Source organism: Terrapene carolina, unplaced genomic scaffold (assembly GCF_002925995.2).
Source record: "Terrapene carolina triunguis isolate 2854851 unplaced genomic scaffold, T_m_triunguis-2.0 Scaffold211, whole genome shotgun sequence".
NCBI classification, from domain to species: domain Eukaryota; kingdom Metazoa; phylum Chordata; order Testudines; family Emydidae; genus Terrapene; species Terrapene triunguis.
Genome location: NW_020664562.1, coordinates 2,265,020 through 2,288,502, shown reverse-complemented (window position 1 = coordinate 2,288,502; position 23,483 = coordinate 2,265,020). Strand labels below are relative to the sequence as shown.

The 23,483-nt window shown below is 43.7% G+C and overlaps 1 protein-coding gene across 2 annotated transcripts in view; it reads right to left on the bottom strand.

The window, feature by feature from the left end:
• The window catches only part of LOC112113454 (ral guanine nucleotide dissociation stimulator-like 1), a 101,870-nt gene that overhangs the window by 8,218 nt on the left and 70,169 nt on the right, over positions 1-23,483 (bottom strand). For both annotated transcript variants that reach the window (XM_024209740.2, XM_024209741.2), the window contains 10 exons: positions 22,484-22,587; positions 21,059-21,143; positions 16,621-16,710; positions 13,929-14,015; positions 11,648-11,680; positions 9,873-9,994; positions 9,095-9,184; positions 5,975-6,161; positions 3,504-3,758; positions 430-544 (listed from right to left, as the gene is read on the bottom strand). In XM_024209740.2, coding sequence (XP_024065508.1) covers positions 430-544; positions 3,504-3,758; positions 5,975-6,161; positions 9,095-9,184; positions 9,873-9,994; positions 11,648-11,680; positions 13,929-14,015; positions 16,621-16,710; positions 21,059-21,143; positions 22,484-22,587 — 1,168 coding nt within the window. The remainder of the gene's footprint in view (positions 1-429; positions 545-3,503; positions 3,759-5,974; positions 6,162-9,094; positions 9,185-9,872; positions 9,995-11,647; positions 11,681-13,928; positions 14,016-16,620; positions 16,711-21,058; positions 21,144-22,483; positions 22,588-23,483) is intronic.

The following is a 23,483-nucleotide window of genomic DNA, read 5'->3' as shown; positions in this document are numbered from 1 at the left end:
AGGTGGTGGAGTCCAGCTAATGGGAAACTGCCATGCTGTCAGTGCAGGGGCAGGCTGGGAGGAGTATGCAGCTAGGCAAATCATATGTCCTGAGATCTCAGGGAAATGGCCAGGTGTTCCCTGTGATTTTTTGGCAGCATGGAATCTGCATGCTACACTCCCAGCTCTTTGTTCATTCCCGTATGGCCCTAACTTCACATCTCTTTACACTCTGAAGCTGGGATCTCGGACTGTACGTCCTCCCATTCTGCATTTGCTCATGTTCAAAGCGGAGGACAGGCCTGTAGTGATCAATGAATCAATCACAGATCTACCGAAACTGGCTGTCTGAAGAAAAATCCACTTGTGTTTCTGAAGTTGCTTCATATTCACTTTCTTCCTGCAAAATCTGAAGAGCTTTTTAAGCAGCAAGCATTGGTGTTTTCTTACCTTTGTCCTCAGCGATGACCTGAACAAGTTCATAATCCTCGACTGGGTCAGCCTCCAGGTTGTGTTTTGACATAGCTCTCTGAATGACAGCCGGAGTCTTGTCTTGGCTAGTCAACTGGAAAAAGAATTTTGCAATGAGGATTTTTTCTTCTTCACTTTACTTATTATCTAAACATTGTAACTGATGTATAAAAGTCTGCTTTGAATGCATCACTGGGTCTGGGGGTGAGTTTCCCAAAGCACTAAGAAACTATTGCCTCTTAGGAATTAGATAGTAGCTATTGGTGGGCACTAAAATGTGCTACTTATGACTTTTTTGAAATAATTTGTTTTATGCAGGAAGATAGATACTGCACCGACTGAGAGATCAGTAAATAACATAATCAGCTCCCTTGAGCAAATGTGTTGAGAGATGAGGTGTCATTTGTACTAGGCTTAAAATTTCCACATAAATAATTTCTCCATCTGTTGCTCATAGGCAGCAATTAATTTGGAATCTAATGGGGGTAAATACTTGCTTTGAAACCTTGTGAAGATTTTTTGGCCTTGTACCTAGTTTGCAGTCTGCCGTGGAAGTGTCACTTGTTCTGAACTAACTGAACTAACAGTATTTGGTCCTGCCAAGAGGGCAGGGGACTGGACTCGATGACCTCTCGAGGTCCCTTCCAGTCCTAGAATCTATGAATCTATGAATCTAGGGCGTCATCTGAAGCACACTGAAATCAGTAGAAAAATTCCCATAGTCTTCAGTGAGATTTGGTTCAGGCCCATAGTTCACTGCTCTTTGCAGCACCTGAGGGATCAATTCCTTTAAAAAAAGGTGTCCTGCAAGCTGCAAAATATTTATTTGGTTCACCCATTCAAAAATATATAAATAAATACATGGAGTGTTTGTTCCATGGCTTGTGGGTGAGGCATAAGTGAGGTATGTAAAGAAGTCAACATAGGAAAATGGCCCAGTCCAGAGAAACACTGATAGCATCAGGTTTCAGAGTGGTAGCCAGGTTGGTCTGTAGTGGTAATGAGGCCAATGTAATCAGGGTGGCCCATTTCAAACAGTTGACAAAACTAATTTCCCCCTGCTGATACTCACACCTTCTTGTCAACTGTTTGAAATGAGCCATCCTGATTACATTGGCCTCATTACCACTACAAAAGTGATTTTCCCTCCCTTGGTATTCTACTGTTGAGAATAGCCCACTTCCACCTTAACTGAATTGGCTCGTTAGCACTGATCCCCCACTTGAGAAGGCAACTCCCATCTTTTCATGTACTGTGTATTTATACCTCTCTACTGTATTTTCCACTCCATGCATCTGATGAAGTGGGTTTTAGTGTTAGTCTCTAAGGTGCCACAAGTACTCCTTGTTGTTTTTACTGATAGCATCGTCAATAGTGACATTTACAAAATGTTGTTGTACATGCTTTGTTGTATATGCTGCCACCAATCCTAGAGCCTCTAAGTCTTGTCAGTCCCTGATATAAGAGACCACCATGAAGGCTGCTCTCTTCTATGTCTCTAGCTGTATGAGATCATTCAATCAACTGGGATCCCCTGGACATAACAGAGTCCCAGTCATGACCACTCTGCTGCAAGCTGGAATGAGGGAGTAATAAAGAAGCGACTATAGCAATCCTGTGCCATCAGAGCATTGCTTAGATCCATTAGCTTTGCTACCACTTTGTGCCAGCAGCAGCTGCACGGCTGCGCATCTGGTCCATGGTTTATATCTTGACAGTTTCCCTTTAAATGGAAATGTTTCACAGAGGATCATCTATACCTGGATGAGAGGGATTCCAAATGGAGCTATAGGATGGAAGCATTGCTGCACTTGCTGGTAGTTTTCATTATAGAGGGAACACTGCTCAGTTCAACAGCTTGTCAGACCTTCCATTGTACAGTCACTAGTTTCAGGGGGTACTGAGAAAAAAAAAATTCCCTCCAGGCAGATAATTGGCCCATTCAATCTCAGTCAAACCTGCCACATTCCTTCTTTGAGTTTCAAACCTCAAGTATAAAAATTTGTTATTTGTATCTTCCATCCCCCAAACTAACACCGGAACTGGTTAACATTTTTCATTTGGAGAAAATTGGGATGAAATTTGGACATTTTTCACAATGAAATTTTCAGAAAAATATTCTTATATTCTCAGTATTTTTCCTTTTTAAAAATTTTCATTCTCAATTTTCCTTTATTGTTTTTAATTATTTATGGTTTGGGGAGAGAGGGGGGTTCCATTTGCCATTTTGGTTTTCTAGCTTCAGGGCTTCCTTTCCAGTGCCAGTTTTGACTCATCCGCTCAATCATGTGATGAGATTTTTTCAAAATCAAAAATATTTATTTTTAAAAATTTTAGTCTTTGATACTGAAAAAAAGTGTTTTTATTACAGTTGTTGAAAATCTCTGGGGAAAATTTTGATAAACTAAAAATAGATACAGTTTCCAAAACCCATACAATAAAACCCTGTTTGAAATTTTCACAAGACTTATTTTGATTTTTCTACTAATTATAATAAATACAAATAAAACTTTGAATTTGGGACAAAGATTATGATTAAAATCCAAATATCATAATGATGGATGCATTAGAAATAGATTCGATATGATAGAAAGATATTGTATTATAACACCACCTTACAATTATATGCCCTTTGAGATCCCTATATAGCTAAGTGCTAGGTATTGTTTAAATAACATCTTTCACTCAAAAGAACTGAAACTCAAGAGGGATGTGTGTGGGGGGAGGAATGGGTGTGTGGAGCAGTGGGAGTGTCCATTACTAAATGCAGCTACCGCTAAAAGTGGAATGCAGTGCACATTTACCACTAGCATGACACAACAATTTGGGACAAGCAATGAACTGGAGCCAACTGAAACCCCAGGGGGAGTTCAGAAGATGGAACATACTGTGAATACTGGAATGCAAGAATCAAGGGCATGATGTGGCCCTTAGCATTTAAAATCTTAGCTGCTTTGATTTGCACCAAGGCTGAGACCTTGCATATAATTGGTCACCCTGAACAAAAACATCTCAGTACTAATAAAAACATTTAGCTCTTCCACATCACTGACCATGATACTCTTGTACATATTGCCATTGTTGTCTTCTATGCTGATCCGGATGATGCACATGTCTTCGTTCTGCTGGTTGTAAACAGGAGGCAATACTGCTGAGGTAATGGATGTGACGGAGATGGAGCGCTTGTGGATCTTGGGATTGGAGGTTAAGGAAGGAGGGGGTGAGATAGTGTTGGTTAAAGATGACACCCCTGAGGAAGACGTGTCCATGGAATGGATGGAGGAACAAGAGGAGGAGGATTCAGAGAGCTAAGTAATGAAAAAAAAAATAAGAAAAAACAACATACAATTAGAAACATGACCATGGAATTGTCATTTCTGGGGTGGGGGAGGGGCAAGAGAGGCACAATCAGGAATTCAGTTATTGTAAAATATATGCCAGGTTTCTAAAGTTCTTAGTGGCATTCTCACCTCTGCAAGGAGTAATCTGACAATTTACTATTCACATTAAAAACTTTCCCACCCGCCAACCCTGTCCGGTATGGGTGCTGCTGGACTCCACTACTATATACCCTTTTCGTTTTCTGCTGCTCCTTGGAGAACAGACCAGCAGGTGGCAGCAGATACAACGAACCAAAGGAAGTTGTGGGATGCCAGACTGCAGAAGAAAACTGGTTTAGGAAAAAGCTCCCGAACAGCAGGGGTACGTCAGCAGAAATCAAAGGGAAGTGGGCTCTTTTATTAGGTGAAACACAAACAGTCAAATATCCCCAAAACACCCTTTTCCTCACTGGCAACTCAGCCTTTGATTTGAGGGTAGCAGCCTGGTGCACTTAACGCTCTCTCTGATTAGCTGCTGTCACGTCTAACGAGCATTGCGGTGGGTGAGAATAGGACTAACTATATATATGTATATACACACGCTCAGACTATGTTTACAAAGGCCAAGAGGATAACTGCTCTGGTATAGAACAGAGATCCAATGACCATCGTGGGCCGTAAGAAGGACAAGGAGCAGCTCTGCCCTTTATACTTGCATGCAGTGGCATGCGGCAGCAGGGGGAGCTTGAGCCACCCAATGGGTGCCGCTGAGGGAAAAAGTTTCCGAGGGCCGTGCACTGAGGGCACAGACACCAAGAGTGGAATGCACATGTGCAATCACTCAAAGGACTCTTACACTGAAATAAGAGAGTCCACAGAGGGGCTTGCACCAGTTTGACTGAAGCAGTTTAATTAAACCGGTGCAAGTGTGTGTGTAGACAAGGCCTCACTGTTGGTTTTTCCCTTCTCCAATTCCCCTCTGATTGGCTTCTCATTTTGATATTTTCTTCTCTCCTCCTGCCATATTGGTGGAGTCTCCCCAGGGCCTGCAGAATGTTTTCTACCTTATTGTGAATCATTTACCCACACCTTTTTGTGTCAGTGCGGCTACCCACTTCCACACGTCCCCAGCTTCCCCTGCACAGTGCTTTAGGCTTTGTCTTCATTGCCAAAAACTGGTGTGGTTTTACAGCAGAATAACAAATGCACATTAGCTATCCTGCTGTAAAATCCTAGTGGAGACAAAGCACAGCAGTTTTACTGCATGGCGAACTAGGTGAGGTCAACCACAAGCAGGGGGATAGTGTTGACCTCACCTAGCTCCCTCACGGTAAAAACCACAGGAGCCTTCCTCTACCAGGGTTTTACAGCAGTGTAGTTAATGTGGGTGAGCTATTGCATTGTAAAAAACCCTGCCTTTTCTGAAGTGAGGACATAGCCATTTTCACCATGCTGAACCACTGGAGGCAGCTGAACCACTGGAGGCAACTCTGTAGCAGAACCAGGGGCTCAATAGAAAGTCCAGCTACCCTAAGGCTAAGTGCAGATGAGCTCATTCAACCTGAGAAGTTCCAGGAGGAAATGCTTGTTGCTGGTTCCATTCACCTCCACAAGGCTTTGCCTCCCTGGTTTTTAAAAAAAGGGAGAATGGAAATCCTCTAGGCCCTGCCTCTCACTGCCATTATCCCATCCACTGGGCCTCAGGAACACCGCAAGCAATCTGATATTTGCGCACACACTCTTCAGTCTGTTGGTCCCACTGCCAGGAAGCCAATAACCTCCCAGCATAAACATGCCATTACAGACAGCTCTGTCACTCCCACAACTGGTGTGTTGAGAGAGACAGATCTAGTGCAGTTACATGGGCACATGACTACCTAAAAATCCCTCCAGACCCCACAAGAAAAGCTGATCCCAAGAAATTAAAAATTCCCCCTGTGTACATGCTATAGATCTGGCAACACCCAAAAGCTGCTCATAAAAGGAATCGTATAAAAAGCCTGACCTGGATCTTTTCTACTTTCATCACATCTATTTTTAAGGATACTCCCATTTCCTTGAAAGTAGAGCCTTGGTCAGTTATAAGAGTAGACATGAGTGTGCAATGCAACTGAAATTTCAGCTATTGCTTATACTAGAAGGGTCAACTATTCATCAGGGGTATTCATGCTGCAAGCCTTCTGAACTAAGGGTCTACACTGTACCTTTTTCTGAGGCTCATCAGGAGTGTCTATGGGGGTGATGCAGACTTCTTCGCCCTCAGAGTGGTTCGACTCACACGATGATACACTGACAGAATCCATGCTTTCACCAGAGCTCCCACTTGGAGTAGATTTGGGCTGCTCTTTGGTGGGTGTGCTATTGGTGATCACATCTGCTCCCAGAAACAGTCTGGCAAAGAACCCAAAATATACCACGTAAATAATACAACTACAGAATGTTGCTGGACTGATCAAAGAGATGACGCTTGATTCATATGTCCAGTGTGTTATTTTGTTTCTCAAGTGGTCTGGTGTCCTGGCTCCATCCATATTATATGTAAGATTTGCCATAAGAATTCCTTAAACACCAACACATTAGTACCCCAATAATATATAATACACACACACACACACACACACACACACTCTCCAACCACAGAGCCAGAGTCAGGGGTAATGTACTAGGTGGTGTAAGTTAGACTCCATTACAGTTATTTAAATCAACTGATCAATGAGTGATTAATTTGGTGTAACTTACACACCAATGAGCCGGGAAAAGGTAAATTAAAGTAAGCCTACTTCAGCTCACACATTTCTAAACTCTCTGTTAGTTGCTTTTCTTGCTTCTTTTCTGACCCCTCTGACATGTGAATTACATCATCTTAGAATCTCTTGCACTCAGACTTGGGGGGTGGGGCAAAATTCAGAAGAGAGATTAAGGGTTAAGACACGTCAGTGAGTGGGTGGGAATCTAACCGAATAAAGGATTCAAACTAAGCCTACAAATGCCAAATTCATCCCTTGTGCGACTTTAATGACTTCAACAGGGTTACACCAGAGATTAATTTCTCTCTAAGACTCTAAATGGATATAATTTATACATACAATGAGAAGGCCAGAAGAAGGTGTAAATTACATGATTTTATATTCTTGGAGATTCACTTAAACTCACCTCTGAGTTTGGGTCTAAGTCAGTCTAAGGAGTCTAGAGGGAATTTAATTTGGTATAACAATATGTTGAAGGGGTGAGGCAAATTAAGTTGGGTGCTGACAAGGCATCTCATCAGTGGACAGAACCCAGAATGGTGCCATGTAACGTCCAGGGAAGAATTATGCCAAGCACTATTATAGTATTAATTTGCAAAATATATTCAGATTGCAGGTACCACAATTTTTAAAACAAAGATTACACAGCAAACACAAATACCTCAGCCTAACTATTCTATGCTAATTTATAATACAAGAGCTACATTGAAATATGGTGGGAAATAGAAGGATAAACCCAGTACTCAACAGTGACACTTACCATACCCAGTTTAGGCACAATGCCAGGGAGAGAGAGTTAGAGAGACAACTTGATTCAGACACAGCAGCTTCAGTCTCCAACTCTGCCATTCCCACACCTCTTCATAACCAACTCCAAGGGACAAAACCAAACACAAACACTTTCCTGTCCAAACAGCTACCCTGATCTTATGAGGACCAGAACTGACATACTCAGCCATCAAGAGTCTATTGCTGAGGATCCTAGATTGCCACAGAGCTTGCATGGAATTTATGTTTGTCCACTGTTCTGAGGAAGCCAGGTGAAAGACCAAGGCAGGAAAGGAGGAGTTAATAGACAGGTTTCGTCTTCATATTAATTCTGATGTTGGCTGTAAAATTCATCTTCTCCTCTTGTCCTGACCACGTCACCCCTCCATGAATATTTTCCTGTCTTCTCTCATATCACACTCACCTTTGAGGCTCTACACATTTTTGCTGAGCCCCCTTGATTTCTGCTCCCATTTCCCCCCGTTTTCCCTACATTCCTTCAGATCCTCTCTCTTTATTGTTTCCTTTCCCTAATCTTTGTCTCTTTAGCCAACTCTTGGCTCCATGCTCTTTCGCCCCTCTCCACAATCTTGTGCTTGAATTGCTAAGCAACATTTCCTGATCATCTGTCTGAACTAGACTGAACGTTTGACTGGGTTGATAGTATGTACCTACCTTACAGGATGATTTTAGGGTTGCCAACTGTCTAATTGCACAAACCCAAACACCCTTGCCCCGCCCCCTGTCCCACCCCTTCCCGAGGCCTCGCCCCTGTCCTGCCCCTTCTCTGAGGCCCCACCCCTGCTCAGTCCATCCCCCCCTCCCTCTGTTGCTTACTCTCCCTCTCACTTTCACCGGGCTGGGGCAGGGGATTGGGCTGCGGGCTCTGGGCTGGGGGTTGGGGCTGAGGGGTTCGGAGTGTGGGTGGGGGCTCCGGGCTGAGCCTGGGGCAGGGGTGCAGGAGGGGGTGTGGGCTCTGGGAGGGAGTTTGGGTGCAGGAGGGAGCTCAGGGCTGAGGCAAGGGGTTGGGGTGTAGGAGGGGGTGCGGGCTTTGGGAGGGAGTTTGGGTGCGGGAGGGGGCTCAGGGCTGGGGGTTAGGGTGCGGGAGGAGGTGAGGGGTGCAGGCTCCGGGTGGCGCTTACCTCAAGCAGCTCCCGGAAGCGACCGGCATGTCCAGCACCTAGGCTCAGGGGCAGCCAGGTGGCTCAGCGCACTGCCCCTGCCTGCAGGCACTTCTCCCGCAGCTCCCATTGGTCATGGTTCCTGGCCAATGGGAGCTGCGGAGTCGGTGCTTGGGGCAGGGTTGAGGGCAGCGCATGGAGACTTTTTAATTTTTTAAATAAATAAATTAGGTGATTCTAATTTTCATGTTAAAATTCTGCAGAAAATTTTTGCACATACAATAAATTAAACCAACTGTGGGCCTCAGTCTGATCTCATTTACTCTGCTTTTGCACGGTATAATTCCATTGTATTTGGTGACGTTATTCCTGAGCAACATCAGCGCCACTGAGTTTATAAGTGGGCCCTAAATTTGTTACTTCTCCTATACCCCAAAAAGGCTGGTAACCACTGAATGATTTGTTTCTAATCTTTTTCAGCTGTAGTCATCATAAGTATTACCTGGAACAATAATTCAATAAACACTTGCAGATGTAATTATGAACTTTTAGCTGACAATGTCCCTTTAAAGTGATCAGATTCCCTGCCAAGTTCCTTGTCTGGTGGAATACGTTTTTCTTGTTTGATTTATTCAGGTCATTCCTCTACTAATTCACCAGATGCCATTACTCCTTCTGTCATACTCACAAGCTGAGTCTCTTCACCATACTCTTCCGAGGTTTCGGTGACGTGGTGTTAGTGTCAGCAGCTGCTTCTATCTCACATGAGAGGCCATAACTACAACAGGGAAGATTTATTTGTTTGAGGGAGTTAAATATCATTTTATCATCATGCAATATGGCCTCAGACTAGCAATAATTTAAAGAGAGAGATATTCAGTTACTCCAGTTTCAACAAGAGATTACCGCAATGCAGCACAGAGAAACATCAGCCTGCACGCATTGTACCTTGAGGAAAGGAGTATTTGCTTTTTTTACAATAGTTTAAAAAGAATTCAAATGTGGTTTTTTGATCATATTAACTATATCATAAAAGCAATCTAAGAAAAGGGATTATATACTGTGCAGGATGGGACTGAACACTGTCACTCTGTTTAAGTTGAAATCGGTGTCCTTTGACGATGAATTTTATAGTACTGTGAAGTATGTATCATAGGTTCACACCTCTAGGTAATACTGAGTGTATATGTATGCACACACACAGACTGACAGACATACAGGTCAGACACAACACGCTATAACATTTTAAAGTTGAAAACCAAATTCCCAGTCTCAAAGCTAAATCCTGCAAAGTGTTAACCAAGTTTTCACCAGCTGTGTGCTAAAAGGCACACATACATGCTGTATCCTTAATTTACAGTATATTTAAATTACTATGAGACTATCTAAGCCAGACATAGGTCATACACATAGATGGGAGGCTGGACATGAAAAACATGCTCCCTTGAGTGCATTGATAGTCTCACCTCTCCTCCTCTGTTAACAGCCGCTGTCTCCTGAACCATCGGATGAATTTTTGGTCTGGCGTCATGCAATAGCTATTACAGGAAGATTGCAAGAGCTTAATTTGGGCAATTACTTCAAACTCCTAAAGAAACAAATAATCAAATAGGAATTTTAATTAGAAATCAAAACAAAGCCAAATACAGACTCATTCACATACAAAGCAAGGATAAGTGGGCAGAACACACGCACCAATAACCACAGGACAAACTAAAGACTGCTTCATTCTTAACTGAATACCCAGGCAATTTTAGACACCACAAAGCAGTTTTTCAACAACAAAATCCATCTTTTGTTTTCCCAAACAGGTTTTGGGTTTTTGCAAGTTTCATCAAAGCTCCACAGGTTAAAATATGGAAAAATAGGACAATCTCCCAACACCAGGAACTCTGCCTTTCAGTACGACTGATTTTGAGAGAGACAAACTCTAATGTGAGTTTAGCACTGGCATAAGATGCCAGAATGACAGTGCTGCACACTGAAGTCATAGACTAGGGACATCATGGAAAATAGCAGCAAAAGCTTCCACACACTGTCCCACTCAGATGCCTCATCCCTGACCCAGATGGACCACCCTTAGAGGGAGTTCATTCTCTGTGCTTATTCGGTCCTTTCATTGCTGAGACTACAAACAAGGGTGTCCATAGTGTTGACTGATGAAGAAATCTGCCTTCCACTGCCTTCTATGTTGTGCAGCCATTTATACTTGTGTAACGTGAGTGTGACATGCTACCCCTGGTGTGAACGAATGGAGAATTTGGATTTGGTATTGTTTTACACATGCTTTGCTGAGGGGTAAATTACAGCACAGGGTGGAAGGCAGGGCAGACTCAGCACCTAGGAACTGGATTGAGACTACCAACCAACCATCAGATGGCAACAACTTTCATTTACTACCAAGCTGGGCTGAACTGGGCCGGCGACTTAGTCACAGGTGCTTTTGTGCCCCACTATCAATACGCTGAGCCACCCAGTCATAAATAAAAGGGAAGTTTAAAATGTGGTTTATGGAGCTAGGAATCAGTTAAGAGTAAGGAAATGGGCCTTATCACATCAAAAATCAAAGTCTGCATTGAGTCCCTGAAAAGGAGATTTGCCTTTGGTTTGTCTTTATTCAGACAGATATGACCCAAGCACATTGCCTTCTACGCGGCTTTTCCTTACCTCTTTATCTGTGCAACCAATGCAGGGCAGACTGAAAGGGCAGGCTGAGAGCATTTATTTCTCCGCCCCGTATCACCCTTTCATTCTCCTCCGCATCCTTTCTTTGGATCCAATGAAGCAGATTAATGCAGCAAACTAAGGAAGTTTACGAGACTCATGCTATGCTTTCTAAAAAGCAAACTTCACTTACTAGCAGGTCTGTTCTGCTGTAGATACGTTGGATTTATGAGATAACAGACTTCTTCCACTGATGCTCATAGGCAGTGAATGTACAGTTCCCATGCATAAATGTTCTAGAAGTATATTGACTAGTGCTTAGGACTTCCTTTCCCCTGTAGCACCCATCTAATAATTGGCAGTCCTTCCTTCACTCCCCAGTCTCTTCAGGCTTGTGTGGGCTCACACACATAGCGGTCTACTGTTCTATCCTTATTTGCAGGTAACGCCCATTGAAGTCAATGGTAGTTGGGAATGCACCAGGGGAAAAGAGTAAGTCCCTAAAGTAAAGTACAAGCTGGATTCCCTACAACAGGGTGGCAGCAAAATGCTAGTCATGGAAGGAGTTCAGACTTACCCGTCTCCTCTTCTCAAAGTTTATCAGCCCACCCTGTATGAAGCAAAGAAAACAGGAACCACTGAAGAATCCAACGTGCATATATTCAACAGCAGTGTAATAAAGTCAGAGAGTGAAAGAAGTGCTGAATTCAATCATATGGTCTCTTTGAGCAAGGACCTTCTAGAGACCTGAGTTTTCTGATTGGTAAAGAATTTGGCAGTTGCATGCTAGGCCCTACTGGAGCTCTGTCTCTGGACTGAATGGCAGTTTGATTAAGAAGGAAGTTCCAATGTTGGAACTGATGTGTGCTGTCAGAACTTTGTGTGTGAGAAATCTGCTTGACTTCTGCCTGCACTACAAGTGGCTCAAGCCAGTGTTCCCAAACCTTGAGTTTGTAAGCACCAAGTGAACACACATGGATACATATACACACACAACTGGCAAACAAACCCAGTACAGAATTAAGTGTTGTGTGTATTCTGAGTCACAGCTGCTTCCTTTAGATGATCCTTGCAAAACTATCAAGAAAATTTACTAGCCCAGCCAAAAACATTCTAGCCCATCCTCACTACAAACACCAATACCAAAATATTCAAACTTGAATACCTCAAGTGTAGCTCCTAATTCCATATTAAAGCACCCAAAAAAGTGTGCTGATTTTCAAAAGGTTTTGAGTATTTGCAGCTCCCAATGACTTCCCTGGGATTTGAGGGGTTTAAAACTTCTGAAAACCAGACCATTTTTATATAGGTGCCCAAATAAGGATTTAGGAGCCAGCTTCAAACAGCCAAGTTTTAAAATGCTAACCCTAAAGTGCAACCCATTTTCCTGCAAATCACCCCCCATATTCTCTTTCATTGATCCTTGGTCACACTCACACTCACCTGGCCACACGTGTCCCATTCACTCATAATTCACCTGTGATTTGTCCAATTCTCTCCTTCATCCTCAGATCCATCCATTCTATTCACCTTTGGAATACTATGGAACAGGGGTCGGCAACGTTTGGCACGCGGCTCACCAGGGTAAGCACCCTGGCGGGCCGGGCCAGTTTATTTACCTGCTGACGCGGCAGGTTTGGCCAATCGCGGGCCCCACTGGCCGTGGTTCGCAGTCCCGGGCCAATGGGGGCGGCGAGAAGCGGCGTGGGCGAGGGATGTGCTGGCCGCGGCTTCCCACCGCCCCCATTGGCCCAGGACGGCGAACCGCGGCCAGTGGGGGCCGCGATCGGCCAAACCTGCCACGTCAGCAGGTAAATAAACTGGCCCGGCCCGCCAGGGTGCTTACCCTGGTGAGCCGCGTGCCAAACATTGCCGACCCCTGCTATGGAACCTCTGCCCCCTGGTCAGGATCTCTTGGGCCTGTCCTTCCCTGCCTACACTAAGATTGGCCAGCTGAAGAGGAGGGAGAATCCTTACCCACAAACAGGGCCGGCTCTAGGATTTTTGCCGCCCAAGGCAAAAACAATTTTGGCCGCGCCCCCCCCGTTTTTTAATTACCCCATCCCCAGCCCCGCCTCAACTCTGCCCCTTCCCTGCCTCCTCCCCCCAGGCTCTCAAGCCTAGGAGGGAGGGGGAGAAGCGGCGCCCGCGCCGCAGCCACTCGGAGTCTTCCCCTCCCTCCCAGGCTTGAGAGCCTGGGAGGGAGGGCGAGTAGCGGCAGCAGCAGCGGAGGTGAGCTAGGGCGGCCGGGGCACATTTTTAGGGGCAGCATTCTGGCGCCGGCCATGCCGCCCCTAAAAATGTGCCGCCCCAAGCACCAGCTTGTTTTGCTGGTGCCTAGAGCCGGCCCTGCCCACAAAGGCCTTCAGTGCTCAAACAATTACAAAATGATGTAAGAGCATGTTGAAGAACTTAACTTCTCAAGTTGAAGAGCTGAACTTAAGACAATTTTGTGGTGTTGAGTTTCCCAACACGGAGGGGGGAAGTTTATATTTTTATAAAAGTTTTAAATAAAATAAAATAATAAAAACTTTTATACTCTCATTAGGATTTTTTCAAGCAAAACATAAATTTTGAGCATAAAGTACCACACTTAATGTCCTAGTAAATAAGCTCCATTATTAAATTCAGTAGAGATCTTTTTTTCCTAATAAAAATATTGCTCATCCTCCCCATCTATAACTTTTGACACTGCAAACTCCTCTATACGTCTGTGAATGTTTCATATGAGGATGTGACAAAAGTGAAACATACAGAACCATCAGGATTTGTCCTCAGTGGTGGCTAGTAAATTTGCTGGCCCAATTATCACAACTGCAGGGAGAGGGGTTATACTTCAAGAAGCTGCACAAACCTACCTCTATGTAGTCCTGCAGCGCTGTGTCAAGCATGGTCAGGTCTGTAAGAAAGGTGCCAAGGTAGGGGACCGTACCCTGCATGACTCCCTGCAGACAATCAGAGCAGTGTCTGGTTAATTGTCAGAGAAAGGCTATGAATTCCAGCCGGTACATTATGATATAATATATTATACAGAGTAGTCAGCTGAAAGCCTGCAGCAAAATTCTGGGCCTGATTCTGTTCCATTTAAATCAATAGGAATTTTGCCATTGACTTCAATGGGAGTGGGATGGGGCCATTGTTATTCAAATAAACAAATGGATATTGAAGAGTGGCTATATTCAGGGCCTCTGCAACACTAGTTCCTGCACATAGAATTCCTACTGCTGTCCTACAGGTGGAATGAGTGTAAAATATGTTAAAAGGAGCACAAACGCCAGCATCCCACAGCTCCCTTCAGACTGTGCAGGTGGCTCCTAACACTTTGTGTAAATAGCCTTTTTCTATGGCTCAACTTGGTGGGTCTTTGCTTTTTAATGAAGTTATAAAATCGTGTGATTACATTCACATTTTTTCCCTCCAAGCTGGGTACGTCCTCCTTGGGATAATCACTGTGTTCTAATTAATTCAGGACTCAACTTTCAACCTTCCTAAGTCTTCTACCTTATTTGGTGTCAGGGTTTCTACATCAGTGAGGAAAAAATTCTCACTGCTACTAAAACCAGCAAAAAGATTCATATATTTGCCAGTCAACCAAAATGGAAAATATTTAGCAGTTTTTGCTTCCATTTCCCCCCGTTTCCAGATCTCTCCTCCTAATCAGTTTGTCTGAGAAAGCCGTTTGTTTCAGCAAACATTCCACTCCCAGTTTCATCAGGGTAAAAAGCAGTTTTCACTGGCAAAAATGGAAACAGGCACATCTTATGCATAGGCGCCGACTCCGTGGAAAAATTAGTGGGTGCCAAGCTCCCCTCCCACCCTACACCTCCCCTCCCCCCCAGCGCACCGCATCCTCGCTCCTCCACCTACCTCCCAACGCTTAGGACTTTCCAGGAGGGAGGGGGGAGAAGCGGGGATGTGGCGCGCTCAGGGGAGTAGGCGGAGAAGAGGCAGGGCAGGGGCGGGGACTTGGGGGAAGGGGGTGGAATGGGGGCGGGGTGAGGGCGGTGCAGGGGTGAGGCCAGGGCCAGGGGTGGGGGTCAAGCACCCACCGGGAACAGTGGAAATTGGCACCTATGGTCATATGGAATCATCTCCTGTGCAAATTCCATAAAAATTAAGCAGATCTCTCAAAAATCCTGAGAGTTCCTGTGTGTTTCATGAGCTCACTGAAGTGAATGACAATTTCTCTTTGACCAGAACTAATTTTCCTGTAACATCATATAACTTTTCATGTTTTTGCAGTAAACATTTTACCAAGTGAAAATTGGTTATTTTCACACAGCTTTGTTTAAAGGGTAATAGAGATTGCTACTGGAGTCTGAATAAGAGCTCCTATGCTTCCTTAGGAAAGACGACCAGCCGGTCAGAGGCTATGGATATCTGCGTACAGCCATCAATCATTTATTGCTGTCTCATGCGGTGGTTTGTATAAATTTCTCAAAGTCTTGAAATTAAGGCCCAAGTCCTCAGTCTTGCATCCAATCCTGAGAAGCTGGGCTGGGCACTGGGTAGATGGAGGTGGAAGTGAAGGAAGTATCTCTAGGCACCCTTCTTTACTCCTGCTGTGGATAGATAAGTGGCTATTGGTGCAACAGCAAATACTCTGGCACCACCATTTCTCCTCCAACTCCTGCAGTCTTTTACAGCCATCAGCACTTCCTCATTTCAGGCATTTGATAGATACTTATGTTTTGTAAATATACTTCCTGTGGCAGTTTAGTAAATTTATGGGAGTTTTTGGAGCACAGGACAGCTGGGATTCTCAAATTATCTGCTCAGTGACAGCTAGGGTGACCAGATGTCCCGATTTTATAGGGACAGTCCCGTTATTTGGGGTTTAGTCTTGTATAGGCGCCTATTACCCAATCCCCTGTCTCAATTTTTCACACTTGCTCTCTGGTCACCCTTGTGACAGTTTAGAGACACAAGGTGGGGAGGTGTTATCTTTTATTGGACCACCTTCTGTTGGTGAGAGAGACAAACTTTTGAGCTTACACAGAGCTCTATTTCAGGGCTGGCAAACTGGAAGAAGAGCTCTGCACAAGCTCCAAAACTTGTCTCAATCCCCAACAAAAGTTGGTCCAATAGAACATATTACCTCACCCACCTTGTCTCCCTAATATTCTATGACCTGACTTGGCTACAACACCACAGCATACAATAATTCTGTTACAGCTTGGCAGTTCAGCACACACCATATAATATCTGTGCAGTAAATAAAGATGTATTACAAACTCCTGTTTCTGTTCTGTTTTATACTGTAATGTCTGTTTATTAATACACAGAAATTTATACAGAAAGAATTTTTTAGGCCATATGTAAAAAGGGACAGAGTTAAGGCTGAGTGTTCAATGTTCACTGTTTAAGTTCCTTGACATTGTGTACTTGGTTGATCAACCTCACTGTTGTATTGACTCTAGGGTTTTTGCATGGTATAATGCATGACATAATGTGCTTTGTGCTCTGTTTCTTAAAATGCATTTCTGGATTTTGCTTCTATTATCCCAGGTATAAATTCAGAGAGAAGAGAGAACAGCATGCTGCACACACCATATCTTTCTGGAGCTGAAGCCGCCTCTGGGTCCTTTTCTGGTTCTCTTTCACACTACTGTCCAGATTTGCAAACTTGGATGTTCCTTCCTATGGAGTGAATGAAAGGGCAATTAATGGGGGACATTATTGGTAGGACTGAAATACATGAAAATTCACCCAGTTGAGCCACACTGCCCTGAGGTTCAGAAATGTGTGCTTAACTTTTTTGCTTGTTTTAATAAAAACGTTAAGGCTTCTGCACTGCTGGGGTTTGTTGGAGACAATCATACCAAATTACCACAAGGGAGTTTGTCTGCAAAACAGTCCTGGCCCAGGTGAAGCTTAGAAGAACCACAAATCAACTGAGATTTTTAAATTCAAGAAGCTTGAATATGCGCCATACATTTGGATTCTCATCCGAACGCAGCTTCTGGGCCTTTTGTCCTTAGACCTCTAACTTATTTCGCAATCAGCAATTTTACAAATAAACATCTCTCCCCTCTGTTATGCAACACGCTGGTGTTTTTCTTTTTTTATACAGTGACTCTATGATATGATGACTAACCTCTATGGTTTTCCGAGTAATACAGAGACATTCAGGAAATAAAAGTGTTTGTTTTAGATTTGCACAATTCGAGGCTGAGGGATTTAGGTTTTCCAATAACTATATGAATGGGAGCCATATTTCATAACAGTTCTGTAGCCTTTGCCTTGTGACGTTAATTTATTTCTGAGATTATGACCCCTTTTTCTAGTGAGTCCCAAAACAATAATAAATAATAATTTGCATTTGTAAAGCTCCTTTTGTAGGATCTCAAGGTACTTTATAAATGTTAATTAATCAAGACTCCCAACATTCCTATCAGATAGGTGAGTAATACAACACCTATTTTATAGTTGGGGAAAACAAGGAGTTTAAGGACTTGCCCAGGGTCATATAACAGTAAGTTGCAGAGACAGAAATGGAACCTAGAAGCCTGGACTGCCATAAGACCATAAGAATGGCCATATTGGGTCAGACCAAAGGTCCATCTAGCCCAGCATCCTGATTTCCGACAATGCCAGGTGCCCCAGAGGGAATGAACAGAACAGGTAATCATCAAGTGATCCATCCCCTGTCGTCCATTCCCAGCTTCTGGCAAACAGAGGCTAGGGACACCATATCCATCCTGGCTAATAGCCATTGATGGACCTATCCTCCATGAATTTATCTAGTTCTTTTTTGAACCCTGTTATATTCTTGGCCTTCACAACATCCTCTGGCAAAGAGTTCCACAGGTTGACTGTACGTTGTGTGAAGAAATACTTCCTTTTGTTTGTTTTAAACCTGCTGCCTATTAATTTCATTTGGTGACCTCTAGTACTTGTGTTATGAGGAGGAGAAAATAACACTTCCTTATTTACTTTCTCCATACCAGTCATGATTTTATAGACCTTTATCATATCCCCCCTTAGTCGTCTCTTTTCCAAACTGAAAAGTCCCAATCTTATTAATCCCTTCTCATATGGAAGGTGTTCCATACTCCTAATCATTTTTTGTTGCCCTTTTCTGAACCTTTTCCAATTCCAATACAGTATATCTTTTTTGAGATGGGGCAACCACATCTGCACACAGTAGTCAAGATATGGGCATACCATGGATTTATATAGAGGCGATATGATATTTTCTGCCTTATTATCTATCCCTTTCTTAATGATTCCCAACATTCTGTTAGCTTTTTTGACTGCCGCTGGACTTTGAGTGGATGTTTTCAGAGAACTAACCACAATGACGCCAAGATCTCTCTCCTTGGTGGTAACAGCTAATTTAGATCCCCATCATTTTTGTTGTGGTTATGTTTTCCAATGTGCATTACTTTGCATTGATCAACACTGAATTTCATCTGCCATTTTGTTGCTTAGTCACCCAGTTTTGTGAGATCCATTTGTAGCTCTTCACAGTTTGCTTTGGACGTAACTATCTTGAGTAGTTTTGTATCATCTGCAAATTTTATCACTTTCTGTTTACCCCTTTTTCTAGATTATTTATGAATATGTTGAATAGGACTGGTTCCAGAACAGACCCCTGGGGAACACCACTATTTACCTCTCTCCATTCTGAAAACTGACCATTTATTCCTATCCTTTGTTTCCTATCTTCTAACTAGTTATCGATCCATGAGAGGACCTTCCCTCTTATCCTACGACAGCTTACTTTGCTTACGAGCCTTGAGTGAGGGACCTTGTCAAAGGCTTTCTGAAAATCGAAGTACACTATATCCACTGAATCCCCCTTGTCCACATGCTTGTTGACCCCCTCAAAGAATTCTAGTATATTGGTGAGGCATGATTTCCCTTTACAAAAACCATGTTGATTCTTCCCTAACAAATTATGTTCATCTATGTGTCTGATAATTCTGTTCTTTACTAGATTTTCAATCAATTTGCCTGGTACTGAAGTCAGGCTTATTGGCCTGTAATTGCTGGGATCATCTCTGGAGCCCTTTTTAAAAATTGGTGTCACACTAGCTATCCTCTAGTCATTTGGTACAGAAGCTGATTTAAATGATAAGTTCCAAACCACAGAAGAATTACTCATGCACATGGTGCAGAAGGCTTGTAGTGCTCTAGATTTTAGAGATGGAAAGACCTCTTGGTTCACCCACCAAGCCACTTCTGGCTTATTCCATACAGTACTGTGACAGAGTGCTGGGTAACAGCAGCTGTACTAGCACTCTGATCACTGACCACCAATAGCACCCCAGAATAAACCTGAGGGGTAAAGCTGTGCCTAATTGATAGGCTGGGATGGGCTGAGGAGAGCCCAAAAGGCTAATGAGCTCATTAGATTAGAAAATAGAAAAGACACAGGAAGGAAATGCTGAGGGGAGCACAGAGAGACTGGCAGGCTTTTGCAAGGCAGAGCCAGGAGAGATCTCTTGGGGGGGAAATCTTTTCTGACTCCATGTTTCTTGGCTGAGTGAACTAAGGACAGTATGCTTGTAAACACAACGCTGCACAGGTTTGTAACAGTAGTGGGGAGAACACTAAATAAACTGCACAAGGTGTTTGAACAAAAAGTGGTCTCCAAGCAGTTTGTATCTAGAAAAGAGACAGGAGCGAGATGCTGTCCTGTCAAAAGTATATTCAGTTGTTTTGGTCCACTCCAGCTTTAGATGTCTCAAGTGATAGGTCTGCTACAACTTCCTTGGGGAGACTATTCTCCCAAGGATGTGGCAGTCCTCACAATTAGAAAAGAGAGACTTCCAGGCTTCATCTGAAGCTAGTCTTTGGGTTGTCACAAGTTGAACGAAGTTAAATAAAACAGCTGAGCGAGATCATCATAAGCTCATTTCATTGCCTTCAGAATGGTTTGCAGAATAAGATCTGGCAGGAGCCAATAGGTCTGTTCTCGGGGATGTTTAACATTTAGTTAATTAAACTGGTCTGGATAGATAAGGACTCCTCTCAATATTTATTACTACTTCACCTGCTGTAAAACATTTTGATAAATGGCTCATAAGTAGCTACTGCCCATCAAGTTTGAATAAAATCACCCACCATCACTGAGCCTTCGCCCAAAATTCAGTGCTTGACATTATAATGCTGAGGTGAATTATAAATTCTAGACAGACTAGATATAGACCAGATAGAAACAGACTGAATTAGACAGAGCTCAGAGAAATCTAATCGAACCTTCCCTTAGTTTCTAAAAGGTTCATACCAACATGCTTCACTACCAGTATTTCTCATTTTCAGGGGCCTCTGAATTTTTGGGGTTCACCCGGGTCTGACAGCAGAATTCGCAGACTACTGCAACATAGACTGTTTTGTGGCATTTCTGGCCACACACACAGCAGGAAGCCTGCTCCTTCCAGATTCCCAGCCCTGTTTTGTAGTTCCAAGAAGGTGGGGATAGTTTGGACAAACATCTTGGATGAAATCCTCAGCTGGAGTAAACTGGCATAACTCCCACTGCAGTCAAAGGAGCTATGACAATTTACAGCTGCTGAGAATCTGGTCTCTGTATTTTTTTATGCTCATCAGTACCGAACCTTTCTAGATGAACTTATGACTGATTGAAAGGTTATCTAGAACAGCTGTATTTCTGGGAAGTACTTTTGCATCCTTTGCCGTTGTGCTATTTTGCAACTTCTTTGAGCTCCGCTCCTCAGTGAGACAACAGATATCTCAACACCTTCCACAGCACCTGTTCGCTAGTAGGCAAATCCCATAATCCATCCCAGCCATCCAGTTGTGCATAGCGTCAGTGCCAGTGGAACCAATGCAATTCTGCTGTGCCAGAGGGCAGAAAGGTCACACAGGAAGCAGGCATGCACACTCCTTGCATGCCACAGAACTGTGCTCTGTAAGACTCCCTACAATGGAGCCCGGGGGGTGGGTTTGGGTGACTGGATAGGCGACAGAGTTCAGCACTGACACAAATCATAACTCTTGCTCTCAGCCTCATTCTCACCTTCATTAGCAGCTCTCTACTCGTCAGATAATTGTCATGGTCTGAGAAGATATCGGACAGCTCTTCAAACATCAGCATCCTGTCCCTAGGCAGAAGAGGAATTAAGTCAATTATTGATTACAAAGAACCCTAAATCAAGCCTACATCATTATTATCCAGTTTTCCACAGTGATGAAGGACTAGACAACAAACAAACATGTAAAAGGTGGGTCAGCACAGAGACCCATCCACTGAGGTGCTGAGCCTCCTCAACTCCTATTGCCGCTGGCTCAGCATTTTGCAAGATTGCATAGCCATGAAAAGTAACCCTTTCTGTTGACGTTCTCTGTGGTAAGGTTGTATGGTGCCAAAACAGGGATATGCGTGCCGTCCATTGCTCCACTGCAGCCTGGGAATCCCATTGCTTCAAATCCATCCACTATGTCCTGCATGTTGCTGACAGTCACAGTCGTAATGGCCCTGCACACACAGCAGCCCCCACAGTGGATTTTCCAACTCCAAAATGGTTGCCCACTGACCGGTAGCAATCCGGCATTGCAAGTTTCCACAGTGCGATTGCTACTTGCTTCTCCACTGTCAGTGCAGCTCTCATCTTGGCAACCTTGCACTGGAGGGTTGAGGTGAGCTTGGCACACAGATCCAGGAATGTGGCCTTGAGTATCTGAAAGTTCTGCAGTCGCTGCTCATCATCCCAAGCCTGCGTTACGATGGAATCCCACCAGTCAGTGCTTGTTTCTTGGGCCCAGAAGCGGTGCTCCAACATCGACAGCTACCCAGTGAATGCCACCAATCACCTTGATTTGGTTCTGGCTATGTCCCACAGCAATCTGTCTGTCAAGAAATCCTCATGTTCGATGCTGATTAGTTTTTTTCTTACGGCTCTGCAAATACCACAGGATTGTGCGTCCTGTGCTTGCGATGCTTATGACAGTAGTGCAGAGCTGTGCAGGCTCCATGCTTCTGTCAGAGATGGCGGACAGTGAGGAGGGCTGCATGGGTTTGTGGGATTTTTAAAAAAGGCATGAAAATTATGAGATTTAGATAACATTATGGAATGGAGACAGTTGCATGCTGGGAAATTGACCCCTTGCTCCCAGTCACCCTTGTGTGACTCACATCTGCCCCACCGTGCTTTGCCAAAACTTCCCAAAATACAATGGATTGGATGGTGGGGGGGTTGCACTCTAGGCTACCTACCCATGGTGCACATCACCATGCATCAACACAAGCACTCGTGGTGAGCATGTGCACTGCCAATGCAAGAAACCAAGTATGCACACTCACAAACAATATACTAATTGTGGCGGTCTTATTATTTGCATCAGCAAAAATTTGTACTATAGACCTGCCCTAAGCGTCACTGTACTTCGTTTTTGTTGTGGGCCAGTCAGATGAAAGGGGCTAAAAGGAGAGTGGGAGGATTACTTTGGAACAGATGCCCAGGTCTTCTTTAACCGGTAGATGGAGTTGGACTGTAGTGCTGAAACAATGGCCCTCAAGGAGGAAAAATTCTTCAGGATCCTACATTCCTGTAAAGGGAGGGAATAAAAAATAAAGGAGAGTTAAAGATCAATATTACAAGTGAGCTGGCGATTTCCTGTTTTTCTAATCTCACAGCTGCGGTGAATTCTTACTGCTCAATAGGCAGCTGTACAAATATAGGGCATCAAAAATGGCTCCCCTCTCCCTCTCCACCTACCAAAACCTTTATAGGTTTTGGCACTTAATCCTTGTTTTCTTCACTTTCATTTTTTTGTATAGCTTCCAGCTCTCCTAGTAAAAATACTAGTGGAGGTGGGTCTCTGAAGTCAAGCTAAAGAAAACAAACTTTATCCTATTAACAAGCACTTTATAATTACCTTCTCCCCCTGCTGGGGAAAGTTGGGGCCTGCCTATTTGCAAGTTGAATTTAAAATGATGAACCTTGCCAAACTAAATGACAATTTAAAAATACACACAAAAGATCAACATATTCAGGCATGTATGTTGTTTAAGGTAAGAGCTCTCAAACCTCTCCATGGGGGGAGCACATCTGAATAGAGAGACTGGCTCAAAGACATCTCCCTCCCATTTGTGATCACACAACATCTTTGTGGCAATTATAACAGAGGCTTATATGGAAGGGAGGAGGAGGTGGAAAAAGAATAAGCATCCTGTGACTAACCCGCTCTCCAAAGAACTCATGAAAGAGTGTCCACAGCCCAGCAGTTCATGCACGCACATGCAAATACCACCTGCTCTGCTAGTCTCTAATATTAACATTAAAAGTCACATTTTTAAATGCAGCCTCTAACGTTACTCACATGTTTATGAGCACGAGCTATGCACAATATTAGATGCTGTTTAAGAATTTACCTTATAATGTTAATATTAGAGAGTAGCAGAGCATACGGTGATGGCATTTGGGCTAGGTTTGTACTAAGGT